Source organism: Mirounga angustirostris, unplaced genomic scaffold (assembly GCF_029215605.1).
Source record: "Mirounga angustirostris isolate CCGP_5_RB_7025 unplaced genomic scaffold, mMirAng1.0.hap1 SCAF_6, whole genome shotgun sequence".
In the NCBI taxonomy this organism is placed as follows: domain Eukaryota; kingdom Metazoa; phylum Chordata; class Mammalia; order Carnivora; family Phocidae; genus Mirounga; species Mirounga angustirostris.
Window position 1 is genome coordinate 102324203 of NW_026991714.1, and position 28000 is coordinate 102352202.

The 28000-nt window shown below is 38.9% G+C and overlaps 3 protein-coding genes across 7 annotated transcripts in view; 1 reads left to right on the top strand and 2 right to left on the bottom strand.

Annotated features, from left to right (window-relative positions):
• P4HA1 (prolyl 4-hydroxylase subunit alpha 1) overlaps positions 1 to 12125 on the bottom strand; it is a 97479-nt gene extending 85354 nt beyond the window's left edge. The window contains exons 1-2 of the mRNA XM_054508212.2: positions 12004 to 12125; positions 5763 to 5947 (exon numbers count right to left, since the gene is read on the bottom strand). The gene's annotated coding sequence lies outside the window, so the exon portion shown is untranslated. The remainder of the gene's footprint in view (positions 1 to 5762; positions 5948 to 12003) is intronic.
• A 172-nt stretch (positions 12126 to 12297) lies between these two features.
• On the top strand, positions 12298 to 27924 carry NUDT13 (nudix hydrolase 13). 3 transcript variants are annotated; one of them, XM_045878051.2, is made up of 9 exons: positions 12298 to 12428; positions 18554 to 18645; positions 21519 to 21658; positions 22853 to 22987; positions 23792 to 23898; positions 24656 to 24781; positions 24943 to 25054; positions 25760 to 25914; positions 26845 to 27924. In XM_045878051.2, the coding sequence occupies exons 2-9, from the start codon at positions 18563 to 18565 to the stop codon at positions 27046 to 27048; spliced, it is 1062 nt and encodes a 353-aa protein (XP_045734007.1). In that variant the 5' UTR covers positions 12298 to 12428; positions 18554 to 18562; the 3' UTR covers positions 27049 to 27924. The 3 variants fall into 3 exon arrangements, with proteins under 3 accessions (XP_045734007.1, XP_045734009.1, XP_054364189.1); XM_045878053.3 differs by lacking the exons at positions 12298 to 12428; positions 18554 to 18645; positions 21519 to 21658 and adding an exon at positions 23474 to 23638 and having other exon boundaries at positions 22850 to 22987; XM_054508214.2 differs by lacking the exons at positions 12298 to 12428; positions 18554 to 18645; positions 21519 to 21658 and adding an exon at positions 23398 to 23638 and having other exon boundaries at positions 22884 to 22987.
• ECD (ecdysoneless cell cycle regulator) overlaps positions 16449 to 28000 on the bottom strand; it is a 41895-nt gene continuing 30343 nt past the window's right edge. For 2 of the 3 annotated variants that reach the window (XM_064594827.1, XM_064594823.1), the window contains exon 15: positions 25809 to 26910. In XM_064594827.1, coding sequence (XP_064450897.1) covers positions 26885 to 26910 — 26 coding nt within the window. In that variant the 3' untranslated portion in view covers positions 25809 to 26884. Of the gene's footprint in view, positions 17420 to 25808; positions 26911 to 28000 lie in introns of those variants that run through there. The other variant, XM_064594824.1, reaches the window with a different exon arrangement.

Consider the following 28000-nt stretch of genomic DNA (forward strand, 5'->3'; position numbering starts at 1 on the left):
TGAAAGACCAAACATTAGAACAGAACTGCTCTAGCTGTACTATAAATCTCCAATCTCTTCTTGCATCTGAAAAAGTTGAATGGGCTCATCAATTAAAATAAATATTTCTTGAACAAAATATTAAAAGTCCCATATTTTTAGGAAAAGATTATTATATAGCTATGGTAAAAACTAATGAACAGAAGTAATTTTAAACTCAATTAATAGATCAATAGTGGTAACTCAGCCTTGTGAACAAGCCTCTAAAAAACCAGCCTGTCAGTGACAGCTTCCCACTTTTTAAAGTTAGCCAAACAGCAACAGCCTTACTCTTGTGAACACATCTCTGAAAATCAGCCAATTGTAAACAGTCTCTCCACCACAATAATTATGATTTCATAGCTGATGTCAACCCAACCCACTCCCATCTTTGAAAGTCAGTCAATCCCTGAATCCCTTTCACAAAATACCATATAAGATCAGCAGGGAGACTGGACCAAACAAGTATAGTACTTCTACACACAGAAAATAATAAATCAGCTTTTTATTTCACATTTTGAATGATGGTTACTTCCAAGAAAAGGGGAAGCCAAAATAGAACATGTAGACTTCTTGAAGGCAGTTTTAATCAAATTGCATTCACACATATGAAACAATTAGAAATCATTTGAGAGAGTAGATAAGTACTGAATTGTGAGGATTATAAAATACACACTTTACTTGGGAGGAGAAATAATAAAGTTGAATTGGATAAAATAAGTAATAGTGGATAAGTTTTTCAGCAGGGGATTAAGATGATGGAAGCAATGTTTTAGAATATTATGCTATGTAAATTAGAAGAGAAAGAAAGTGGAGTCTAGATTAGTAGTCCAAGATTTATTGAATAAATATTTATGGAACACCTACCAACGGTGTCCAAGACACTGCCTGCTAGGCTGTGGAAGATCAAACTTCAATTAGACAGTCTCTTAAAGAGTTTATAAGCTTATTGGATAGAGTGATATATGATTCCTGCTGTCATATAACTTGGAGTCCTTTGAAGGAAACTGAAAATACACTAAATAAATAAATAAATATTAATTATAATAAAAGAAAATAAGGTGCTATGGAAAAGAATAACAGTAGGGACATAATTTAGATAGATAACACAGGGAAAGTGTCGCTGAAGAAGTGACATATAAACTGAGACCTGAGTTGGCCAAATGAAGTGTGTGAACAAGAGCATCCTAAAGAGAGAGAATAGCATGTGTGAGGAGCATGTGAAGGAAAAAGCTTGATGCATTTGAGAAGCTAATAGAAACTTAGTGTATTTGTAGTTCCATAAGCAAGGGAGAAACCAGGATGATCAGTATACAGAGGCTAGATTAGGTAGGGCCTATTTGGTACTGTAACAAGTACAATGGGAAGGCACTGAAATATTTTAAATAATGAGGCAATATCATGTTGTTTACCTGTCACAAAAGAAAATGCAATGTAAGGGTGCCGTGGCTCAGTCGTTAAGCATCTGCCTTCGGCTCAGGTCATGATCCCAGTGTCCTGAGATCAAGTCCCACATCGGGATCCCTGCTCGGCGGGAAGCCTGCTTCTCCCTCTCCCACTCCCCCTGCTTGTGTTCCTGCTCTCACTATGTCTCTCTCTGTCAAATAAATAAATAAAATCTTTAAAAAAAAAAAAAAGAAAGAAAGAAAATGCAATGTAAGAATATGAGTTTTCCATGTCACTGGGCATGGGGATGAGCCTTGGGACCAGGAGCGATAGGGACTTTCTGTTTAGTCATGAGTAGGAACACAAAAGTCAAGAGATGAATGCAGCTGAAACTGGAAACCATTCCAGTTACTAACATCCTATCACTGCAGACTGAGGAAAGTGGCTGCAATGGGGTAGCCAGACCATCCATGTCATGTGGCCTCAATAGGGATGCTCACTATAGCAGGCAAAATAATGGCCCCTCAAAGATGTCCACATCCTACTCCCTTGCACCTGTGAATATGTTACTTTATCTGGCAAAAGAACTTTACAGATATAATTAAGGACCTTTAGATGGAGAGATTAGTCTGGATTATCCAGGTGGGCCCAATTTAAATGATTCTTTACAGCTGAAAACTTTTCCCAGCTGTGAGGATGGAAGCAAAGTGAGATATTTGCTACATGGCTGATTTGAAGATGGAGAGAGGGGACTAGGAGCCAGGAAATGTGGGAGGCCTCTAGAAACTGGAAAAGGCAAGGAAATGGATTCTTCCCTAGAACAATTCAGAAAGGGACATAGCCCTGCTGATACTTCTGATTTTAACCCAGTGAGACCCATGGCAAACTTCTGACTTACAGAACTGTAAGATAATAAATTTGTATTGTTTAAGCCATCAAGTTGGTGATAACTTATCATAGAAGCAATAAGAAACTAATATACTCATCACTTATATGACTATGACTGAAACAATATCTGCAGACAATGACATTTCCCAAGGGTCTGAGTAAAGTTCCTAATGTTCTGTCCTAAAAGTGAATATAGTAATTAGGACTGACCCCTTACACAAGAAAAGCATTCTTGAAATCATGGGAATTATCTGAGGAAGAGGACTCTAGAGAGGAAGAAAGTCCTCTCAATAAGCAGGACAGAAGCATTAAGACCTTTAATTTTAATAGCAAAAGGCATATAACCTCAAATTGTACCCTCAAGCTGGTAAAGCAGAACATATTAGTTACACCAAAAAAGTGCCATGGTCTCTAGTTTGGAAAGCTGGCCAGTATAATGGTATCAACAACCAAAATAAAGAAGTTGGGAAAGTGAGCTAAATTTGCAGACCAGTTGAAGAGCTTGATTTTGAATCTTATTAGATTTGAAATGACAGGGGTCATCACTGGTTTCAAACTTATTCTGCCAATTAATAGTTTGTCAATACTAAGCAGATTTCCATATCACAATGAAACCATATATAGAAACTAAACTTCTATCTACTTGCGGTTCTACTTTAAAATTAATTCGTGGTTTCTTTAGATTTAATTCTGCTAAACTTGAGTCAGCCGCATATTAACTGCACATGTCTTTCTACTGCTGGTTGGCAAGGCAAGACTACCTCCCCGTGGTATTCATTAGTACTGTTCACCAAATATTTCTAGGACTTTTCCCAGACAGAAAGTTCTGCTCTTCTCCACTTTCCTTTTTTTTTTTTTTTAAGATTTCTAAAATTTATTCATTTGAGAGAGAAAGAGCGTGCACACACAAGCAAGGGGAGAGGCAGAGGGAGAGGGAGAAGCAGACTCCCCTCTGAGCCGGGGCTCGATCCCAGGACCTGGAGATCATGACCTGAGCCAAAGGCAGATGCTCAACCATTTGAGCCACCCTGGTGCCCCTCTTTGCCACCTTCTTTAAAGTTAGTTGTGGCCAACAAATTTGCTTTGGCCATTGAAAGTGACATGTTTGAAATTCAAAATGTGTTCATCACAGTCCCTTTTGAGTACTGCAGTTACCATGGAAGCCCATATCAAGATGAAGCTTTAATCAGTCCAGATCTCTTGAGTTCCTACAATGAACAAAGCCTCAAACTCTGCACTACCTTGACAATCTCCACTGGGTATGTAGCTTGAGTGCAAAACAAACTTCTATCATGTTAACTCACTAAAACTTACAGTTATTTATAACTTCAGCATTACCTAGTGTATCTTAACCTATGTACTGCCTAAACAAAGTCAAACTTTTCCATCACAAAACTTATTACCAGAATTGTATTTATTGATTATATTTGTACCTAAAATGGACACTGTGTGCTGCCTACCTAGAATTCATCCCCCCACTTTGCCAACCTTATTAAGACTTTCCAAACTGCATAGCAATTCAGTGTAGGTGTGACTTCTACTTCTGCTTGGGAATGTAAAAAAAAAAAAGTGCAAAGAATTTTGCTCCCACAATGACAAAAAAAAAGCCAGATAATCTGCAAAAGCATACATTTTCTTGAGTACACCAGACAGCTGAGGTTGCAAGGCAACCAAGTAACTTGAGCTCTAAGGAGAAATGGGCCACACAGTTTAGACCTTTGGCAGAGTAAGAAATAACTCAACAAAAAGTTTAACAAATTGCTAAAGGTCATGTGTAGGCTAGTATATCGGTTTGGAGCCTCAGACACAAAGGGAGATTGCACTTGCCAAGTTTTTCCCACAAGCTCAGTGGTAATCAGATGAATGATTAGGGGCAGGGCAGGAGATCATAGAGAACCCCAAATGTTGCAGACATAAAGGAGGTAATTGGCAGCTGCTAGGAATTGGGCATAAAACCTCCCAGACCCTTTTTCGTCCAGACTCTTCTATCCTATGAAGCAAAAGCCATAAGCCACTGGATAAGGGGTAGCAAACACGTTGGCCCCCAGGGCACAGACAAAGCTCCCTTGCGGATAGGGGAAGTGTAGAAGGAAAGACCTATATCTTTTCAGGGGGAGGCAGGAAATTCTCTTAGGCCTGGGGGATCCTACACTGATAACAAGCTGAGATCCACTATTGCTGAGGGAGGAGCAGGAACCTCTTGTCCAAGACAAACCATAGATAGAAGGCTGAGTTGGCTTCCACAGGTACTGATGTAGCTCTTTCATAAAAGCAAAGTGGTGTTAGGCAAACTTTTGAAAAGCAGGGGATGCCAGTAACCAAAGAGAAAAAGAGTGAAAAACAAATAGAACAATAAAATCAGCTGTGAGACAGTATCAAAAATCCTACATATGGGGGGCGCCTGGGTGGCTCAGTTGGTTGAGTGACTGCCTTCGGCTCAGGTCATGATCCTGGAGTCCCGGGATCCAGTCCCGCATCGGGCTCCCTGCTCGGCAGGGAGTCTGCTTTGTCCTCTGACCCTATCCCCTCTCATGTGTTCTCTCTCTCTCTCAAATAAATAAATAAAATCTTAAAAAAAAAAAAAAAATCCTACATATGTGTGGTTGGAGTTCCAGAACGGGAAGAGAAAGGAAATGGGCCTTTAGAAATATCTGCAGAGATAATGAGAAAGTACATTCCAAAAATAATAAAATCAAACTGCATATCCAAGGAATTTATCTACTCCCAAATCAGGGGAGGCCCCTCATCCTGATAAGCCTGATTCACATCAGTAAGGGACAATCTGTCTTGTCACAGCTATTAGGGATGGTCACCTAACCCAGGTCCCAAACAATTCATGATGTTCCTTTGACCCCAGGAATTGTTTGGTTAGGGGTTCAGAAAGTGGGGATGGTAGCCTAAATTGATCCAAATAGAGTGAAGATCAATACTTTTGTTTAATGGCTAAGGGTAGACATACTCTCTGGATAGTAACAAAAAGGTAAATAGCCCTAAGATCTTCTGGCAGCCCTTTGTCTACCATGATGAAAGCCAACTTGAGGACAAGCCAATACATGAAATAGGTCAGAGCTAAGAGAGACTGAGTAAAACCTTCATCAAATGGTATCTGAGGCCCAAACTACAGTTGGATGTTTTAGCTATGCAAGTGAATAAATTCACTTATTGTTTAAGCAAATTAAATTTGAATTTTCTCAAATCTCATTTGCAAGTAACAAAACACATCTTAACTGATGTAGAACCCTAGCACTGGTATTAAGAGTTGTTTTACAGAAGGCTCCAATTCAGCTCTCAGATGTTTTCTTGTTTTGAACCAAATTTCTAATTCCCAAAGGAGGTGTACTTGTTTTCCGAAGGGAAAACAATCATGTCAGGAGACTACTGCTCTATTTAGATCAATTTGTTGTAATAAGGAAGCCTATTTTAGTTATTCACTTATTCATTCATTCAATAAATATTTATTGAGCACTTACAATATTCCAGGTATTGGGGCGCCTGGGTGGCTCAGTCGTTGGGCGTCTGCCTTTGGCTCGGGTTGTGATCCCGGGGTCCTGGGATAGAGCCCCGCATCAGTCTCCCTGCTCAGCGGGAAGCCTGCTTCTCCCTCTCCCTCTGCTGCTCCCCCTGCTTGTGCTTTCTCTCTCTGTCAAATAAAATCCTTAAAAAATAAAATAAAATAAACTAATAAACCTCTCAAAAAAATATTCCAGGCATTATATCTAGCATTGGAAATACATTGGTAAATAAGACACATTTATTTATTTATTTTGGTTGTGAACAATTTATGAATAGCATGACAGCTATATCAGACTCCAGTTACTCCTTTCTCATTTTCTGGTATCTTTCCTTAGCAATGTATCATTTTTGAATATAAATAACTTGAGTCCTAAGTATTAAATATTTTCAGGTGCTATAGCAGGGAATTGCAGGTGCTTGCAGGGGAATGTCCAACAGCTATTCTGTCAAGCATAAGACATGTTTACAAATTTTAAAAAACATATTTTTATTGAAAACAATTAAGTTACATTTCAGAAGAATGCTTTGGTTATAAACAAACAGCATCTGACTTAGCTGTCTGAAAGATTTGCCGAGCTTGGCTAGTCCATGCATTCTTCCACCCAAATGAGCTTCTCAAGAGCTCAAACCAGGCGAGAATGCCAGAAATCTCAACTTTATTTGGTGAAGTAAGATTCAGAGTTTAGGACCTGGAATTCATTCTGTCACAGAATCACAGGATTTGGTAGGCAGAAAAACTCTGACCTAGAAGGAGCACTGGTAGAATCAGTGAGCCCAGGGGGCGCTTGAGTGGCTCAAATGGTTAAGTGTCTGCCTTTGGCTCAGGTCATGATCCCAGGGTCCTGGGATCGAGTCCCTCATCAGGCTCTCTGCTCCTTGGGAGTCTGCCTCTCTCTCTCTTTCTCTCTCTCTGTCTCTCATGAATAAATAAATAAAATCTTTAAAAAAAAAAAAAAGAATCAGTGAGCCCAGGTTCTAGTCCATCGTTAACAGTATAGAAGGGTGCCCTAAGTGAGTTGTTTTAACTTTTATGCTTCATCCACCAAATGACCATAATAATATTTGCCCCCATCAACTACACAAAAACATGAGAATTGATTGAGATAGTTGTTTTGAAAATTCTTGGAAAAGCATGAAGTACTACATTAATAGGAGTAATCATCATTGGATGCTGTATAGTATAGAATGTGTGAGGTTTTGTTTTGTTGTTGTTTTTTTAAAGATTTTATTTATTTTACAGAGAGAGAGAGAGAGAGACAGTGAGAGAGGGAACACAAGCAGGCGGAGTGGGAGAAGGAGAAGCAGGCTTCCTGCCAAGCAGGGAGCCCTACGTGGGGCTCCATTCCAGGACCCTGGGATCATGACCTGAGCCGAAGGCAGACGCTTAACGACTGAGCCACCCAGGTGCCCCTGTTTTGTTGTTTTTTAATCATAGAGCCGAAGTTGGTAAGTTTTAGATCTGTTTCAATGACTTTCACAAAAATTATGAAGTGGAGTGATTAGTTCTTTTTTTTTTTTTTTTAAGATTTTATTTATTTGACAGAGAGAGACACAGCAAGAGAGGGAACACAAGCAGAGGGAGTGGGAGATGGAGAAGCAGGCTTCCAGCTGAGCGGGGAGCCTGATGTGGGGCTCGATCCCAGGACCCTGGGACCATGACCTGAGCCGGAGGCAGGCGCCTAATGACTGAGCCACCCAGGCACCCGGAGTGATTATTTCTAATCTTAATGTGTACAAAGGGTAAAGAGAAGGATGCTTATTTATAGCATCTGTAATTAGTCTATGGTTAATGTTAGTTCTTAAGTCAATCCTAAAGTTAAAGAACACTGTTTGATATCCTATACCAATTTAAGGAATACTTTTAATAGAGCTACTGTGTTAGATTGGTTGCACTAATAGTCCTAATTCTTCCCTACTTCGTGTATTCACGCTTATGTCTTTAAAAAATTTACCTGGCCCAAAATGAGGTTTGGCTTTTCCCCCTGGTTTTTGGGAGGTAATCTCACGCCTGATAGGAGTATCTTTGTTTGCCTGGGGGTATTGGAGCCCACTGAATAATCTAACAATGTGAGTTAGGGTGGGGATTGGCCATACCCAGTGGCCTTAGAATAGGGATTGTCCACACCAGAAAGCCCAACAATGTGATTTACAATTGGAGCTTTGGATGATGGAGCCCCAGTAGGAACTCTGAACTCCAATGCTCAAGTGAATTTCCCTGGTCAGCAACATCCTGTATGTATTGTCACTCATTGATGCTGGAAAAGTAATGCATCCCAAGTGTGTGGGGAGAGAACAATGGGAGCTCCACTTTTGGTACTTCTCCAGATTCTACCTATGTGCTTCTCTCCTTGGCTGATTTTAATCTGTATCCTTTCCTTCTAATAAGCCATAATCATGAGTGTAATAGCTTTCAGTAAGTTCTATGAGTCCTATCAAAACTGAGAATGGTTTTGGGAAGCCTTGAAATTTATAGTTGGTATCAAAGTGAGAGTCATCTCTTGTGGGGACTTGCATATTTCCACGTGTGCTTTTACCATCTGCCATCATCATCAAAAGAATGTGCCCATGCTAGCTTGCTAGCAAATGAGAGACACATGGAGCACCCCCACTGTCCTAGCCAAGACCATTTTAGATTATCTAACGGTATACTACCCCTAGGCATATAAATGAGCTTAACCAAGATCAGCAGAATCACCTAGCCAACCACTCCAGGTGTGTGGGTAATAAACACTTGCAAGCATACTGTGATTTTGTGCTTGTTTGTTATGAAGCATTATTGTTACAATAGATAACTGGTAACAGCTATCTCCCAAGCTTCCATTGTAATGTAGGAATAAAGAGAATGGAAAATGTAAATCAGGGGGAAATCTCTAAATCCTTTTCATCCAACATCAAAAACATAATGATCATATATCTGAATAATACTTATGTTATAAAATATTAGAGATTTAGTGATATCTCCAACTGAGGCTTAAAGAAGTAAAATAATCACCAGATTAAGTAACAGAAAAAATTACATTTGCTTTGGGAATATAATGACACACAATATACGCTTTTTCTAATACTCAGAACCTCTTTAGATATTGGGGTAAAGGTGAAACTATACAAGACACTAGAGAAGTGAAAGTTATTTAACTTAGTCATAACTCATTACTGAAAGCCTTTGCCAGAGGCTCCTGGGTGGCTCAGATGGTGAAGCGTCTGCCTTTGGCTCAGGTCATGATCCCAGGGTCCTTGGATGGAGCCCCGCATCGGGCTCCCTACTTAGCAGGGAGCCTGCTTCTCCCTCTTCCTCTACTGTTCCCCGTTTGTGCTCTCTCGCTCTCTCTGTCAAATAAATAAATAAAATCTTTAAAAAAAAAAAAAAGAAAAGAAAGCAAGCCTTTGCCAGATCTTTCAACTGATAATGAAACTGGTAATTTTTTACTAACTTCTGCCAATTTTCTGGTGGAACTGCTAGTGACTACGAGACTGCTAGTGAAATGGTTCACAGTCATTTAAAAAAGGGGGTTGGGGAGCAAAAGCAAAGAGAGTAAGAGTTCAATTAACAGGAAATTGAAACCCAGTCAGTCTAGTGACTGCATTATGCTAACAAAATCATGTATTCAAATTAATTTTTACCTTGGTATACCATAATTGTTCTGTTTTAGCTTGTCTTCCAGCTGCGTATGGTCTTGGTTCCATTGACTGCTATGTGTTAAGCATCATTCCATACTTGGGAAGGTAGAGGAGAAGGAAACCTATTGTACTTTGCTCCTGAAGAGTAGCGTAAGGACCTCCCAGTGTTTATGGCACCACTGGCTATGCAGATAGGGCTCTTTGAAAGTGGCTTATTATTTAAGGGACCCTCACGTAAACCCCTTCCCACCCATTTGCTTAGATCTTTTTCTTGTCCCACATGTAATGGGACACTATCCAACCATAAACCTGCCAGCAGAATGAAGTTGTAATTTCTCTCCAAGTTTGCTCCGGTACACCCTACATCCTATGTCCACTCCCATAAGTGGCCAAAGACTGAGTAAATGAGCTGTTGTCTCACATGCTTGCATGTTAACTCTCTCTCTCTCTCTCTCTCACACACACACACACACCATAACGCACATATACATGCATAATTAATTTTTGATGGCAGAGGCAGTATGTTATTCACCACTGTAACCTCAATTCTAGCATGATGCCTTGCATATGACAGATGTTCAATAAGTATCTGTTCAGGGGCGCCCGGGTGGCTCAATTAAGCATCTGCCTTCAGCTCAGGTCATGACCCAGGGTCCTGGAATGGAGCCCTGTATTGGGCTCCTGCTTCTCCCTCTGCCTGCCTCTCCCCCTGCTTGTGCTCATGCTGTCTCTCTCTCTTTCTCTCTCACAAATAAATAAAATCTTCAAAAATAAATAAATAAATAAATAAATATCTGTTCAATGAATTAATAAACACATATCTTTAAATACATTGTTACTTTTGGGGTGCCTGGGTGGCCAGTTGGTTAAGCATCCGACTCGGTTTTAACTCAGGTCATGATCTTGGGGGCATGGGATTGAGCCCTGCGTGGGGTTCCACACTCAGCCCCGAGTCTGCTTGAGCTTTTCTCTCTCCCTCTCCTTTTGCCCCTCTCCCCGCACATGTGTGAGCATGCACGCTCTCTCTCTCAAATAAATAAATCTTTTGGGATGCCTGGGTGGCTCAGTTGGTTGAGCGTCTGCCTTCAGCTTAGGTCATGATCCCGGAGTCCTGGGATTGAGTCCCATGTTGGGCTCCTTGCTCAGCCGGGAGCCTGCTTCTCCCTCTGCCTCTGCTGCTTCCCCTGCTTGTGTGCTCTCTCTCTCTTTCTGACAAATAAACAAAAAAATCTTTTTTAAAAATAAATCTTTAAAAAAAATAAATAAATACATTGTTACTTTCACCACCAAAAGCTGGACTGGGATTCAACCACTTGAGGCTCAATTTTTACTCTTAAAGCAGTATTAATTTATAACATGGTTAAACATTGCCGTTGATTTAAACTTAAGCACGTCTGAGGAAAGATAATTTTTACCTTATCATGACCTAAAAACATTATGAGGATTATATTTATTTATACCATATTTGCTATATTTACTAACCATGTACTGTGATTGTTTAATACAATTAATGATTTGATTGAATATTTTTAACAGCTTTATTGAGCTATAATTCAAATAACATATAACTTACCCACTTCTTGGGCTCACAGAACTGTGCAGCTATCACCACAATCAATTTTACATTTTCATCACTCAAAAAAAAACCCAAAAACCCCAAACCTCTGTTCCCACCGGTATCCCTGAAGTCTAACCTCCACACACATAGTAATTCCTTTACAATGTAAGTCAAATCATCTCATTCTCTTGCTCAAATTCTTCTGTAACATCCCATCCCTCTCAGACTAAAAACCAAAAGGATTACAATGGCTCTCTAAGAATTGTAAGATTTGTGAAGTCCTATGTGATCTGATACTTGGCTACTCTTTGACCTCATCTCTGACCATCATGCTTTGTCCTAGGCTTTCCTCAGACCTGCCAGTTATGCTTCCTCCCCAGGACCTTTGCATCTGCTGGTTTTCTCCTGTCTACAAATCTCTTCGCATAGATTTCCACTTGGTTTCCTTCCTTAACTCTTCCACTGTCTTTGCTCAAATATCACCTTTACAATGAGGCTAGCCACCCTATATAAAATAGCAAAATCCTCCCTCCTCTTACCTTGCTTTATTTTTCTCCTCAGCGCTTATAACCAGACACTGTATAATTTACTTGTTTGTTTTTCCTTTAGAATGTAAGTTGCACGAAGACAGAAATTTTCATGTTTTTTTCCCCTGCTGTATCTGGTGCCTATTAACAGTCCCAGGTACATTTGGTATTCATTAAATACAAGTTGTCAAAACTGTCTTCTCCTATAAAGTAAGAAAAGAGCAGAACCAAAGCAGTTTTGCTAGACTGCTTTCAGTCCTAAGGAATCCTGCCACGGTTGATCAAGGGATGCATTCTAACATAAGCTCACACTCACACACATTTAGACACCGTCTGGTCCTTTTAAATTGGCAGAATTCGTGAAATGTTAGAACTAGTTCTGAAGTGGGCATACAGAGACAGAAAGGTTGAAAGTTATCTGAGTTCCTGCCCCAACACTCTTTTCCTCCCCCACAAAATATGCCTTCTGTGTACTAGGATGGGTTTAATGACTACCTTTTTGTTATTCAAAAGTGAATCCACTGCTTCTTCAGAGACAAGGTCGGTAGTTTTTCTGGTAATGGATTTAGAAGATCTTAGATCATGCTTTTTGACACTCACGGTTAACTTTGGTGTTGGAGCGGATAGCAGCATGCCTCTGGATTAAACCACAATTCCCAGAGTGCATCTCTAGGTGAATTCTGGGAAGTGTGGCAAAAGCATGCTTACAACCATGGTTAACTTTGGAGGACTTAACAGCCAGCATGAAACCAGAACTACATTTCCCAGAGTGCATCTCTAGGGGATTCTGGGAAGTGTGGCAGAGGCCGCAATGGTCCCTCTAGGAAAGGGAAGCCCTACTTCCCAGGAACGTTAGGAGTTCCCTGGTTTCTGCTGATTTTTGAGGCCTAGGAAGGCACCCTCCCCCAACAGAATTCAGAGTGAGTACAGCGGAATAGAAAACTGTTGAGGTTCTAAGCCCAGGAGGGATTTTATGGGAAGGCATAGTCAAAACTTGAAAAAAGCTCTTGGTCACAGCATTTTGTGATTTTAGCTTAGTCTTTTCCTTCTTGCAGAAACCAGGGAATGGCCACAGTTTTGCATCATAACTTAAGGAACTATCCTTTTAACTAAAGCTAATATTTTTCTGGAACTTTCTTGGAGAGTCATTTAAAAATAGAATTTGCCTACTTTTTTGCGTTGTGCCTGCATTATTTTTGAATTGAGGGAGGAAACATTTTTTAGAAAGCAAACCATAAAGCTACTTAGTGAGACCTTGAAATCTGTATTCTGTGGCTCCTCAGTTTTGCCTATTTCCTCATTCCATTGAGGTCCACAGTATTTCTACCAAACTTCTTGGTAGAAATAACCACAGAGATTCGAGATGGGCCTTTTCTTCATGCTGTAGTATTTTACAAAGTAATCTTTCTTCTGTTAAAATGAACAGGATGAGAAATGTGGGAATTACTTATTACAGGGGCTTGAGAGAAATTGTTAATCTTAACAGCCTTGCCTCTTCATTGAATAGTTTTTGGTAAAAATAATATTATCTTTCATCTCTATCAGTCTTTGTACTTTTAAAATACGTAATCGTAAATGAATGTTGAAAAATGCTTTCCCATGTATTTCTCATCAACACGTGAGTTTTGGAGCCAGATAGCCCTGGGTTTGAAACTGCTGCTTTCTAAATTGTGATTTCAGATTAGTTAAAGCTTTATCTTCCTCACTTGTAAAATGGGATAAATTCATTCATTCATTCATTCATTCACCTATCTATATTGTGTTTTACATTGTGATAGAGACAATGCTAGGTGCTATAGATAGGGGAAGATACAATCCCAACCCTTGAGGATTGTACAGTCTAACAGATCTGAGAATTGGGTATGTGAAAACCTGACATGGTTGTAATACACTTTAGATCCATTTTCTCTCCTTCCTTCCCCTGTGAGAAGTGAGACAGAAACCAAGCTCCTATGAGTTAGGTGACAGCTATAGATCACAAATTCAGTCAGTGGGAGAGCCCAGAATAAAAGTCCGGAGTCTCTTCAGTGCTTACTTGCCTGTTCCTTCCTCGGTTTGGAGATACGCACAGACACTGTAAATAAAACAGAAGGCAGTCCTGGGCTTGTCATCTAACGTAAAATAACAGTGCTAGTATTTTCTTCCAAAACTTATTTCGTGAATAGTGAACTTTTATCCCCAGAATGCCATCAGGAATAAAATACCATAATACTTGCCAATCCAAACAAAAACAATTCTGTTTGTAATGTGGATGTGAGTATCATGGCAGGTTTACCAGTTGTTTTGCAGCATGTTTACTAAAGGTAAGCCCTTGAGCCAATACACTTTGAATAAAATATCGCACTGAAGACCCCTAAAAGAGTAAAAAATCACAAACTATTTAGAAATAAGTAAATTTTCCCTGCATTAGATTTCTAAATAGTAATGGAGTTATAAGAAATTATATTTTCATTCTAAAAGTAATTTCACATATCCTCATTGTTAAAAGACCTTTTTTTTTTGTACTGAGGTACACAAAAGCAACACATATAGCAGTTGGTTCCTATAATGTGTTTCTATGATCATATTATGGAAAATGCTGGAAATGTACTATAATATTCTAAAATCTAGAATAGTCAAAACCACAGTAAATAAATGAGCACAGGACATCAAACAGTTTGCAAAAGGGGAACTAGAACTATTAAATCTCAAAACACTTTCAATCTTGGTAGTTATAAAAAAAATATAAAATGAAAGTTTTTTTTTTTAAACCAGACACTACTGAATCTTGTAAGTGTGGCAATGTGTAGAAGGAGCCATATGATTTTAAACTAAATTTTATCCCAGTAATTCTACTTTGGGAAACTTAACCCAAAAATATCAGCACACAGGTATTTAGTGGTATCTTATTTCTGGTAATTTAAAATCAGAGCAACCTAAATGTCTAAAATCAGGGGAATGTTTAGCAAAATAAGGATGAGTCTACCTGAATGTAGTATTTTGCAGCTAAAAAAAATTATATAGCTTATACAAAAACATGGAAAACTGCTTGTGATGTGTTTCATGGGAAAGCAAGTTGACAAAAATGTGTCCTCTGATTACAAATATGTAGAAGTTGTATGTGTAAAAAGATTAGAAAATACGTAAGTTATATTTATGTGGCCATATTATGGACACCCTCATAATTCTCTTTTCTAGATGTCCTGTAATGTAATTATGTTAATTTTATAATTTTAACAATCTATTTAAAAGAGAAAAATATAGTTAAAGCAGATTTTTAAGGAAATCGTTTTCTCTTCTTTGACTTTTCAATAATCTCTATACTGTTTTTATATGTGTATAAAAAATATACAAGGGACCATTTAGAAAAGGAATTAGACTTAATTTTTATCTACTAGGTTTATGACTGTACCAGTGAAGGTGTAGTTCTCAGTTGAAATAAGTCTGGTTTTCCTTTTGATTGTTAGTATTTTTTCAAAGTTACATTAAGAACTTGACTTTGTTTTTTATAAGCTCTGTGACCATCCCAAGAGTCAGCAGACCATGATAATCCACAACTGGCTAAGGTTAATTTTGTAACAGAAACTAGGCAAAGCATCAGGCAGCCAAGTACAGTGGGCCACACAGATTAGTTGGTACTTATAGCTCAACCAAACAGCTCTTGGCTCTCAGGATTCAAGGAACTCACCAAAAGAATTCCTTTTGGCTCCCTGGGAATGTGCTGAGGTACTCCTGTTGATGATATGTTATGTGTACTTCTAGTCACTTTAAAAATACAAATAGATACATATCTAATTTATGTTTACTGATATGTATATGTCCTTTTCTTTTTCTTTTCTTTTTTTTATTTTTTTAAAATTTTTTTTAAAGATTTTATTTATTTATTTGAGAGAGAGAGAATGAGAGAGAGCATGAGAGGGGAGAGGGTCAGAGGGAGAAGCAGACTCCCCACTGAGCGGGGAGCCCAATGTGGGACTCCATCCTGGGACTCCAGGATCATGACCTGAGCTGAAGGCAGTCGTTTAACCAACTGAGCCACCCAGGCGCCCTTCTTTTCTTTTTTTTAGAGAGGGAGAGAAGTGGGGGCAGGCAGGGACAGAGGGAGAGGGAGAGAGAGAATCTTAAGCAGGCTCCACGCCTAGTACAGAGACCGATGCAGGACTCGATCCCACAACCCTGAGATCATGACCTGAGCTGAAATGAAGAGTCGGATGCTTAACCCACTAAGCCACCCAGGCTCTCCTATGTACTTTCCTTTATAAATTAATTAGATCACGGTAAACCAACCAAATATTACTTGCTTTTCTTACTTAAACATATATTGTGAATATCTTTCCCTGTTACTATATGTGAATGTTTCCACTGTTATCTTGTATTTATTTAAAGATTTTATTTATTTGAGAGAGAGAGTGGGGGGGGAGGGGCCGAGAGAGAGGGAAAGAGAGAATCACAAGCAGACTCCTTGATGAGTGCAGAGCCCAATGTGGGGCTCGATCCCAGGACCCTGAGACCATGACTTGAGCCAAAACCAAGAGTCAGATGCTTAACTGACTGAACCACCCAGGTGTCCCTCTTCTATTTATTTTTAAGAGCTGTATATTATTTCCCTTTATCATACCTTTCAGTTAACATTCCTATACATATCCTTTCCTTCTTAGGATAAATTCATAGAAATGGAATTGCTAGGTGAAAGGGATGTTTATTTAACATTTCAATAGATATTCCGAAATTGCCACCCAAAAATATTGTACCAATTTGCATTCTCAGAGTTTGTACATGAGACATATACATATGACATACCCATATACAAGAAATATATTTCTTCCAATATATCACACAAGTCTTTTAATACTCTCCTAGAGTGCGTTGTACCCACATATCACATGTTCCCTTCTGGGAAAGCTATGTTTGTTTTCTCTCTCCTACTAGAGTCCCTTGACCGTAGGTTTTTCATCAGTACATTTCTTTTTTTTTTTTTTTTAATGTTTTATTTATTTATTCATGAAAGTCAGAGAGAGAGAGAGAGAGAGGCAGAGGCAGAGGGAGAAGCAGGCTCCCTGCCTAGCAGGGAGCCCGATGCGGGACTCGATCCCAGAACCCTGGGATCATGACCTGAGCCGAAGGCAGACGCTTAACCATCTGAGCCACCCAGGCGCCCCTCATCAGTACATTTCTGTGTTCCTTAAAGGACCTTGCATAAAGTCAGTTTTCAATAAACACTTTTTGTTGAATGTCTTTGCTAAATATATTTTACCCTTGGCTAGGACATAGATTGTAGCCAAAACTGTCCAAGGATTAGTCATCAGTGATTCATAATTATGCAACCAAGAAGTAAGCCTAAACTTTAGATGTTCCTCAGTGATTTGTTTAGTATCAAAGCTTGCTTTGGTTATTTAACTGTACTGATTTTCTCATTTCAGTGCAACTTCTTGACTTTTATTGCCAGTGTGAAATGTACTTTTCATGGGGAATAAAATACTTATTGATATACAATTTAAAAGGAATTACCTACAGAATGGATTCGTAAGATACAGAATTTTTTTTCTCTCACAATGGAATACACAAAATAGAAAATATCTTAGATTCATATAGATTTGCATAGCTGCCTTTTGAAATATTTTCTTAATGGCCATGATTTTTGTATTTTTCTTATCTATAGGATTCCTCTTACTTCATTCTCAGAGGGACTTTGGCTTTCATATATTCTCCATTACTCTGGAGACATTCCCAGTCTTACCTGGTCTTAGAGCAATGCTAGCTGCTGGAACAAACTTCAAAAGTTCAGTTGCTTAATATGGTAGAAGTTTATTTCTCACTCATAAATCGTCCAAAGTGTGTGTTGGGGGGGGTCCTTTGGTTGGCAGGTGGCTTTTCTCCATGCTGTGATTCAAGGATCCAGGCTTCTCCATCTAATGACTCTGCATTCCAGAGTCTTCCAAGCAGAAGGAGGAAAGAGGATGAAGGCATACCCACTTCTTTTTTTTATTTAAAAAATTTTTTTAAAGATTTTTTTTTAAATTTATTTGACAGAGAGAGACACAGCAAGAGAGGGAACACAAGCAGGGGGAGTGGGAGAGGGAGAAGCAGGCCTCCCACTGAGCAGGGAGCCCAATGAGGGGCTCGATCTCAGGACCCGGGGACCATGACCTGAGCCAAAGGCAGACGCTTAACAACTGAGCCACCCAGGCACCCCTTATTTTTTAATTATTTAAAGATTTATTTATTTAGGGGCGCCTGGGTGGCTCAGTTAGTTAAGCAACTGCCTTCGGCTCAGGTCATGATCCTGGAGTCCCGGGATCCAGTCCTGCATTGGGCTCCCTGCTCAGCGGGGAGTCTGCTTCTCCCTCTGACCCTCTCATGCTCTATCTCATTCTCTCTCTCAAATAAATAAATAAAATTTTTTTAAAAAGATTTATTTATTTGAGAGAGAGAGAGAGTGTGCACACATGCGAATGGGGGGAAGGGCAGAGAGAGAGGGAGAGAGAGAATCTCAAGCAGACTCCAAGCCGATGGTGGAGCCCAGTGCGGGGCTTGATCCTATCACTCTGAGATCAGGACCTGAGATGAAACCAAGAGTCGGATGCTCAACCAACTGAGCCACCTGGGCACACCCTAGGCATACCCACTTCTTAGCTGCTTCAGCCTGGAAGAGATATACATCACTTCCACTCACATTCCATTGTTAAGAACTACTTTTGTCACTGCTTAGATATAAGAAGAGAAATGTAAATTGTGGCTTAGCAGCTAACTTCTAGCAACAATTCTACAATATGGAAGGAGGAACATATTTTTTTGTAGATAATAGAGTCTCACAATAACCTATTAGGTAGGCAGAACAGGTTGCAATTTTGTAGATTAGAAAAGAGGTACTAAAAAGTTGAAATCCCACAGCTAGTTAGTGGCACAAATGCAATTTAGAAGCCAGATCATCTGACTCCTATTCAGTTTCTTTCCTTAATATTAAAAAGTAATCCTATCCTGGTGTAAAGTATATCACCTCTTGGTGATTCATTACTTTAAATTGCATACTATGACTTTTTTTTTTTTAACTCCTCTTTTCTCTAAGGACCTGACAATGTCCCTGTATTGTGGAATTGGTTGCAGGAGAAAGTCTTTTTGGTACTTTAGGCTGCTGTCAACTTATGTCACTAAGACCCGGTGAGTTGTGACCAACCTGAGCTCTGATTATTCTCTCTTTGGCCCATTAAATTATAAAATATAAATATCTCAAAATCCTACATTGAGGATTAAGGATACATGATTAAGATTTACATATAAGGGTAGTCATTGCAAATTATTTATAATTGGAAAAATTATAAATAAATTTCCAATATTACCTAAAATGTCTGACATACTTAAATATTAAGTTCTATTAAGATAAGAACTTTGTCTTTCCCAGTATGGTACCCCTCGTGCATAAAACAATATCCGGCGCATAGTAGGCACTGAAGGATTGTTGAATGGATGAATGAACAAGAAGGGAGAAATTAATGATGGTATACCCCTATGATGGAATTAAAAACTATACTGAATAATAATAGTTTATGAAGTTTCCTGAAAAAAAGGTGGATAATTCTAATTCCCTCACCTCTCACCTCTAAGAAAGAACTAAACTACCAGTTAAAGGTAGACCAGGAGAAAAAAAAACCCTACACCAGTACAGGAAGATGGTAAAGGACTTCTTTGTCACAGCCTGGGCAAATTTGAAATCTGTGAATTTGAAATCACTAGCCTGTTCTCATAGTTTTGGGGTTTAAACTTGCACCATCTGTGTTATGGTCCCCAAACCCCAACCTAAGAAAAGAATATAAGTAGTAGTCGTAGACTTATAAGACCCCTGGGCACCTTACAGAAGCAAGGTAAAACTCCTCTGAAGAGATAACACTCATAACCAGGGCTTCCTAAATGAAAAGCTCTGCCAAACATGAGTGCCCAGTCCAGAATTTAAAGGCACGTAAGCATACAATATTACATGAACGAGAGTGAGAAAAGAAAATTGCAGTACTTAAATTATTGTAGGTTATTTGCAGTGCTCAGGCTGAGACTCTGAGAACAATAACTGAATTATTGAACAATTATTGAATGGTCTAAAAATGACTGTTAAAGTGATTAAAAAAAATTTTTTTTTAATTCATGTGACAAAGAGAGAGAGAGGGGGAATATGAGCAAGGGAGAGAGGCGGAGGGAGAGGGAGAAGCAGACTCGTCGCTGAGCCAGGAGCCTGATATGGGGCTCGATCCCAGGACCCTGAGATCATGCCCTGAGTTGAAGGCAGACGCTTAACCATCTGAGCCACCCAGGCGCACCTGTTAAAGTGATTTTAAAATGAGTAAAAAGTCATGAGAGAATGAAATTCTATCAATAAAGAACATGGCATGAAAAGAATGTTAAAGAAAAAAAGGCTACAACTTAATAGGTATGATTCTTAATATACCTATCTATATACAGATACCAATAAATAGTTTGAAGAATTCCCAGGTGTAAACAGTGATAATCTCTGAATGGTGAGATTCTTGATTTCCCTTTTTTGAACAAATTGCTAACTGTATTTTCTGACTTTTATGGGATGACTTTTTATTTTTATAAATAGGAAAATAAGTTTATGTCTGATAATCTTAGTGTTGTTTCCATGCTATTATAATTAAAGGGGGAAAATTAATTTTTCAAATTAGTGTTCCTGATCGAGAAGGAAAATGTAAGGAATTTTTTGGATCTCAGTTCCAGTTCCAGTTCGGCCCCAGATTTAAGACCTGGGTGTTTATGTAGGTGTTGTGCTTTTTAGGGTCATTAGGGCAAAGCACAGGTTGTACCACTCTTACTGTTCTTTTAGGAAGGCAGCGGTGTTTGTTCTATTGTTTATATTTGGTAACTTCTGAGTGGCACATGTCTCTCCTTTGACATGAATTAAGTCTTTGCCCCAGGAAGTGAGTCACTTATAATAAGTTTAAAAATACCATGAGTATTAAAATCTCAGGTTTCTTTGGTCTTGTGTTTATGAAGAGCTCATTGTAACCCCTTTTATCATATAGTCAAAAATAGGTTCCTAAAGATGCCAGTGGGGCACATTTATCATTTTGCTTTGTAGTTTTATGTTGAACCAACTCTCTTAGTGTTACAAAAGCTCCCAGATCCTACAGGAAATATCCATAAACTGTGTTGCCTACCTCATGACAAAATCTGCCATAAATCTGAGTCTGTTTAGGGCTTTTAATAGGCAAAAATGGTTATCCCTAAGGCTTCAGAAGGAGAATCTACATTCAGTACCCCCTGAATCATGTGGACCCTGACCCAATTTCCAAGGCTCTTGAAGGGATAAACTTAGGTAATCTTTAATGAAGGTGATTGAAAAGCCTAGATCTGGATCCAGTACTATTTCTTCTAGAGAAACTAATGATAGGATGTTGTCTTTTTCCACATTTGTATTTTGGCTATTGAAGATATTACACTTATTAAATAAGCGTAGGTCAAGTATAGGTTTCACTTTCCCATCAGTGGTCTCTGGTAGAGATAAGGAGCTAATGGTGTCCACTTCGAGGACTAGGTGTTGGAAGCACGAATGCACTGAAGATAACAGCTCTTTATCTCCCTAGATTGAAAGAGAGTTAAGGTATGGTGTTGGCTCTCTGTCTACAATAATAAAGTCTGCTCCCATTCCTCGGTATTCTGTGGTTGATGTTTCCTCACTGTACTTGTTTTCCTTTCACTCCACTGCATGTAAATTCTTGCCTCATAGTGTAATATTGGCAAAGTACCTTGAGGTTCAATTCAGTAAATATTTATTACCCTTGGAGTTCAATTCAATAAATATTTATTGAATCGAGCCATTCAATATGCTAATTACTAGAGATACAGAACTAAGGCTAACCCTGCCCTAAAGGAGATCCTAGTCTTTCAGGGGAAAGAGCAGTTTAGGATATAAATAAAAGGAAATAACTGTGATAGGAGAGGGATGCAAGGACCAAATTCTGAAAGATGAATGCTGTACAAGTAACTAAGTGTGGTTTTAATAATGCTTTATTTCCAAAATACAGGTATTTATTTGAACTGAAGGAAGATGATGATGCATGTAAAAAAGCCCAGCAGACAGGAGCATTTTATCTCTTTCATAGCCTGGCTCCTTTGCTTCAGAAATCGGGACACCAATACCAGGCCCCCAGGCAGAGCCTACTAGGTAAGCCCAAAGAGGACCAGCCTGCGGCCATGAATGAATTTCATCCATATCAAATCCCTGAGAAGGATCCTTCAATTTTAGAGTCCAGGTTTTTCAAACTATTTCTACCAGTTAATTATTTAGTGTATAAACCTGAGTTGCCCAAGTATTATTTAGTAGTGGTATGAACCACTATTGCCTTAAACTAGGGGTCAGTGAAACTGCTGTCCAAATTGGAACCCACTGCTTGTTCTGTAAATACTGGAACACAGCCACGCTCATTCATTTACATATTGTCTATGGCTGTTTTCGCACTACAGTGGCAGAGCAGAGTGGTTGTGACAGAGAGCCACGTGGCTCACAAAGCCTAAAATATTTTGCCAAACCCTGCTTAAACCAGTGATTTCCAGCCCTGTGGAATTGCATACTCTTCTACTGTTGAGATTTGCATCATGACTTCATTTCTTCTAGAAGGGTCAAAACTTAAAAGTGAATTAAAATTAATGTTTTAAGAACTCTTTAAGGGTATGTAAATAGACATATCTAAGCATTCAAGGTACTAACTTTCAGTTTTATATGATGTCACTATACACTGACTTACTTCTAAATACAAAGCCAGTGAATTTCCTCCATGGGTCAGAGGTTGAGTACTTGGATAGGTAGTTTCTAGCAGTGCAAAAGAATATCAGGATGCCATCAGAAGGCAATGTTATGTTGTATTATGAACAAATAAATATGTCCTTCACACACAGGAGGACAGATTTTCTCCCTATACAGCACTTGTCTTATACAGACTGGGATCTTGGATGAATAGTCTACCCTAGACCAGACACCCAGCATAATCTGGAGACTACATTGTATGTAACTGATTTGGTCTCTAGCATTTTAAGCATACACTTTTTTTTTTTTTTCCAGCACCATAATACATTAACTGTATCTTTTGAACTAGGGGATATTCTCCTTTCATGATACAATCACAGAATACAGTGGTACACAGCAAGAATTCCTTCTTTAGTCTAAACACTTCAGAATGGGAAGATGGAGGCCTAGAGAGGCTGATTAGACCAAGATCACATAGCTAATTAGCTGCAGGGCAGTGGCTAGAAGCAGGTATACCTACTTCAAGCTGAAGTAGATGATTTCCTAGGTTAATAAGACTGTGGTGATTTAATGAAAAACCTTTGTTTTCTTCCCTTCTCCTTTTCTGTTTCTTAGAGTTGGAAAGGCTCCTGGCAAAGTTTGGACAGGACATACAAAGAATAGAAGACTCTGTGCTGATTGGATGCTCTGAACAGCATGAAGCATGGTTTGCTCTGGATCTAGGTCTAAACAGCTCCTCTTCCATAAATGGTATAGAACATTATTTCTAATGGGTACTTCCCAGTGGTGCTCAGACTTAGGGATTTCATGTAATAGCAAAATTTCAAAAAAAATTTTGTGAATACCGAAGGTTATCAACCTTGTTTTGTTTTGTTTTTAAGTTAGGACCAAAAAAATACTACCCATCTACTGTCATCATCATTTAAAAGATAAAGAATATTTTAATACTTTCTAAGCTTGGTGGTACGTACACAGATGTTTGTTTTATTCTCTGTACCTTAATACATTTTATATTTCTTAAATGTTTTAAAATTCATGACATCATTCTTATCTCAGGTGACTAAACATGTTACCATGCTCAGGGTCTTAAGACCTGCATTTGGGAACCAGTTTGGTATAAGGTTCATGGTTCCTACTAGGCTTTCCTTCTCTCCTTCCAGGTCTGGTTGTAAATGTAATGATGCTGGAATGCAGTGCAGATAGGAGCTTAGAGGTGCCATTTTACCTCTTTTCCAGGGAGAGTGTGTGGTTAGTGCAAATATTCTTATTACTCTGAAGAGGATCTTGAGAAATACTATGCTCTGATGTTTTGCAAATTTGCCTGAATATAAGAAATCACCCAGTGCTTGTTTAAAAATAAAGATTTCGGGGCCTTACTCACCTGCTGTTCAGAATCTCCAGGTAGGGGCTTGAGAACCTGTATATTTTTTATTTTCCCTAATAAAGTATTATCAGGCGAGTTTGGGAAACACTGCTTTAATAGGCATACTTGAGAGGGGCCCCAAGGAAAAGTTTGGTGTTTGTTTCATTTTATCCTCTGTTCTCATTTTCTAGCTTCCTTAGAGAAACCAGAAATGGAGACAGAGCTTAAGGGCTCTTTCACTGAGCTGAGGAAGGCTCTCTTTCAGCTGAATACAAAGGATGCCTCCTTGCTGACCACGGTAGGTTCTGACTTCTTAGTTCTGTAGGAAATTTGGTAAAGCAATGTTTATGGGTGAATACATGCATGCATGCACAAGGCTAGAATGACATTTGGTTTCTTCTTGAATAAATCACAGTCCTTCCTACAAACCTTGGCAGAAGGACAAGTTGCTGTAGGGAGATTGCTTATTCTTCTTTCTTTTGCCCTTATTATTGGCAGGACCATTTTCTCCTAAAGAAATGCAGATCTATCAGCCTCCTGATATTTTTAATGACCCATAGCATAACATATCATTATGTTACTCCTATGAAAAATTACTTTGTATTGCTTTAATGACTTGTCCTCACAGCTTTAGACTTCACTTGTTAAAGTGCTTTTGGTTGTTCATTTTACTTAAAAAGACATCTCTAAACATTTTTATTTGCAAAAAAATTCCATCTTTATTGGGGAGGAATACCTGTTGGGGCGTTACACTACATTGGAAATATCTTATTTTTAAGTTGGGTCCTAAGTACATGGGCCATTCATTATAATAGTTTATATATGTATTTTAAATGAATGATAATACTTTCTCTTATTCATATTTCAGATGCTAGAGGAGTATTTCCAGATAGTTTCCTTATTTTAAAGTTCAAACAGTTAATAACCATTTAAAGTAGGTGAGCTGGAAAGGGATTGGCATTTCCCTTTGAGTTGCTCTAAATACTAGGCCAGCACTATTATAGATGAGCTTCACATTCTCTCCAAATGAAATCAGCCTATCTTTGTATTCCTAGGCTCAGGCTCTTCTCCGTTGGCATGATGCTCATCAGTTCTGTAGCAGAAGCGGGCAGCCCACCAAGAAGAATATGGCTGGCAGCAAGCGTGTGTGCCCTTCCAATAAGATTATCTATTATCCACAGGTAAGCACTACTTTAAAAGGACAGTAATCCAAGAAGACTGTGCTAGCCTGTCCTGGGGACAGAAGCCTGTACAGTTAAAAGGCTTTCCTTAGTTATCCATTCCTTCATCCATTAACAGGCCCCAAACCCTAATGTCTAAGTCTTCCATCCCCTTTTCCTAGATGGCTCCTGTGGTGATTACTCTGGTGTCAGACGGGACTCGATGCCTGCTTGCCCGCCAGAGTTCCTTTCCCAAGGGAATGTATTCTGCCTTGGCAGGTTTTTGTGATATAGGTAAGAAGTTTAGGGAATGTACAGATGACTGGAGGACACAAAAGTTTAACAACAGTAGGTATTTCTTTGTCTTGTTGCTTTTATGCTTGGAGTCTCAAGCACACTGTTCCTTGTCAAGTCAAGAAAATAGCCTTCTGGCATTATAATTTTCCAATATTAGGCAAGTTTTCAAACATATGGCATACCTGAAAAAATTATACAGTTAATACTCACCCATACACTTACCACCTAGATCCTACAATTGTTTTCTTCATTTCCTTTATCACATATCTACCCATTCTATCCATCCACCAATCCATTTTATTCTTTGATACATAGTTTGCAGACATCAGTACACTTCTCCCTAAATATTTCAGTGTGCATTGTATTAATTAGAATTCAATAGATATTTACAGGTTTTTTTCTCAGTCCATTGGGGTAAAATTTGCAAAAGGTCAAACATGGCATTAGAATTTTATTAAAGCTGAGAACAGCAGTAGCCTGTCACTCTTCTTTTGCATTCTCACTAATTAAGTAACTAGTATAAGTATTGTAGTTCAGCACCCAACTCCAGACTTGAGTCCTGTTGCTGTAGAGACTCAGGGATTTAGGGCTCTCCCAAGAATACTTAATTGAGACTTTGGAGCCAGTTTGGGGCTCCTTTCACAAATGGGCATCTGTATCACCCTTCCTGCTGCTGTCCTGAATTAATCTGAGTGCTTATAGGTGAAAGTCTGGAAGAGGCTGTCAGGAGAGAAGTTGCAGAAGAGGTGGGATTGGAGGTGGAAAGACTGCAGTACTCTGCATCCCAGCACTGGCCCTTTCCTAATAGCTCACTCATGATTGCTTGTCATGCAACTGTGCAACCAGGGCAGACAGAGGTAAGTTCTGATGCTTCCTTAGGCTGTGATATTTCCTTTGCTTCACCCACAATGGTCAGTAGGCACCTTTCCAGTCCAGCATTGTCTACGTTATACAAAGATGTGTAACGTAGGATTTGTTCCCTTAAGGAGTTTGCAGTCTTATAAAGGAAGCAATCTCCATGAAAATTCAGAGCATCTGCACAATTACCATTCTTCTTTGTATGTATTTCAGTCATGTGACAATTTATTTTTCAGCAGGACTTAACAGAGCATCTTATACAGAGTAGGCACACAATAAATATATCAAATTAAAGGACTGATTTCAGGGTTGGTCTTATTGTTCAAGTCTGTTAGGATGTTGGGGACCAATTATATAAAATCATAGGAACTTCTGGTTGAAAGGGATTTAGATGTTGTCTTATCCAGCCTCATCTTGCTCTTCTACAGCATCCTGATAGATGGCATTGTGGTCCCTACCTGCCAAAGTCTATTGTGTTTTGGTTTGCATAGAATTAATAATATCTCATCTGTCTCAGCTTCCTGCAGATACAATGTGCATTGCAAAGAAGATACTATGCCTTTGATAATCATTAATAATCCCTTATCCCTTAGAGAAGAGTAATTTTATGTTCTTTTTAAATTGAAAGTTAATCAAGAATTATTTATATATTACACCTCACTGTTAACCACTCTTTAGTATTTCAGTATTTGTGCTTCCAAGATTTTTAAAAGGCACTTTTTTCTTTTACACTGTTTAAAAAAATATATTTAACTCTCACCTTTTAATTATGCCTCTTTTGCTTCTGCACAGTATCTAAAACTGATTATCTCCCAGCCTGTAGATCCCAGATACTGCTCAGTTCTGGGAACATTTTCTCACCTGTGGCCAGAGTATTCTAAATTTTGTAGCTCCTAACCTTACATTCTGTTTTTCTTTATGTCTTTTAGATCCAGGTGAACTTGAAAGAACTAGAGGCAGCTGGCTGGTTCAGTCATGATGAGGTAGCCACAGCCCTGAGGAAAAACAATCCATATACTCAGCAACAGTATGGGACATTCTGGTTGCCCCCTAAGTTAGCCATTGCCCACCAACTGATTAAGGAGTGGGTGGAAAGCCGCCCTGCTCTACCCTGCCAGCTTAGCTCAGATTGAGCCACCTAGATCCCTTCTCAGTATCCTGGAGGGGCATAAAAGAGATCAGTTGATAAAAGGGAGGTGACCAAAGGCCATCTCCAACTTCATACTAAGGCAGAGCAGGAGGTGACCCTACAGCAGGATGCCTCTAATAGCAGTGAAAGGAGGTTCCTGTTCATAGGCAATCAAAATGCCAAACAGATAATGACGATTGTCAAAATCAGAGGGAAGTTTGAAGCATTAGTTTGGATATAGGCCCCCATGCACCCATTTTCACTGAGGTCTTGGAAGCAAACATCTTTTGGCATGTATCTCATTAACGCTGGGTTTACACTAACTGCAAAAATGCCTGGTATAATTTTAATTTTATCTTAGTATTGAAGATACATAGCAAATCTCGACCCACTACTGAGTTACCTTTCATCCTCATAGAATTAAGAAAAATGGCACAATATAACATTAAAAAATTCATGTACAGGTATTTTGTACATGGTATTTAAATAAAAGCCTTATTTCTTTAAGTCATCTGAAGGGATGAAGAAAGTGGGAGCCAAGGTCTTCCTCAGAGTACCCTGTAATAAATCAGATGCAGTGATGTTCTGCTGGGGTAATTGCATCCCAGTGGGGCTTAAGAGAGCTAAGTCTTTTGCCGTTACTTGCTCAGCTTGTGACCCAAGGAAAAGATGATCACTTTGCCATGTCTGATTTCCTAAATATAAAATGGTCACTGCCATTTGCATACTGTAAGTTGTAACTTCAGCTAAGGGATTAGTGAGGGTGAACCATTTCTTGTTTTATGGGATAAACTAAATTTAGGATTGCTCATCATTCATGTATGTCATTCTATACTTTGTCATAAGGGAGAATTTATCTGGAGGAAATAAAATAAATTTCCACACCTTTGTTCAGATGTATTTTTCCGTCTTATGAAGTGAGGAAATAGTAGAAAGTAAGAATCTGGGGCAGGGAG

Excerpts from the sequence above, each read along its gene's own strand:
- NUDT13 (XM_045878051.2), top strand. The coding sequence starts at position 18,563 with ATGTCCCTGTATTGTGGAATTGGTTGCAGGAGAAAGTCTTTTTGGTAC. Across the intron at positions 18,646-21,518 it reads ACTTATGTCACTAAGACCCG|GTATTTATTTGAACTGAAGG; the intron begins GTGAGTTGTGAC and ends TCCAAAATACAG. Across the intron at positions 24,782-24,942 it reads AGATTATCTATTATCCACAG|ATGGCTCCTGTGGTGATTAC; the intron begins GTAAGCACTACT and ends CCCTTTTCCTAG.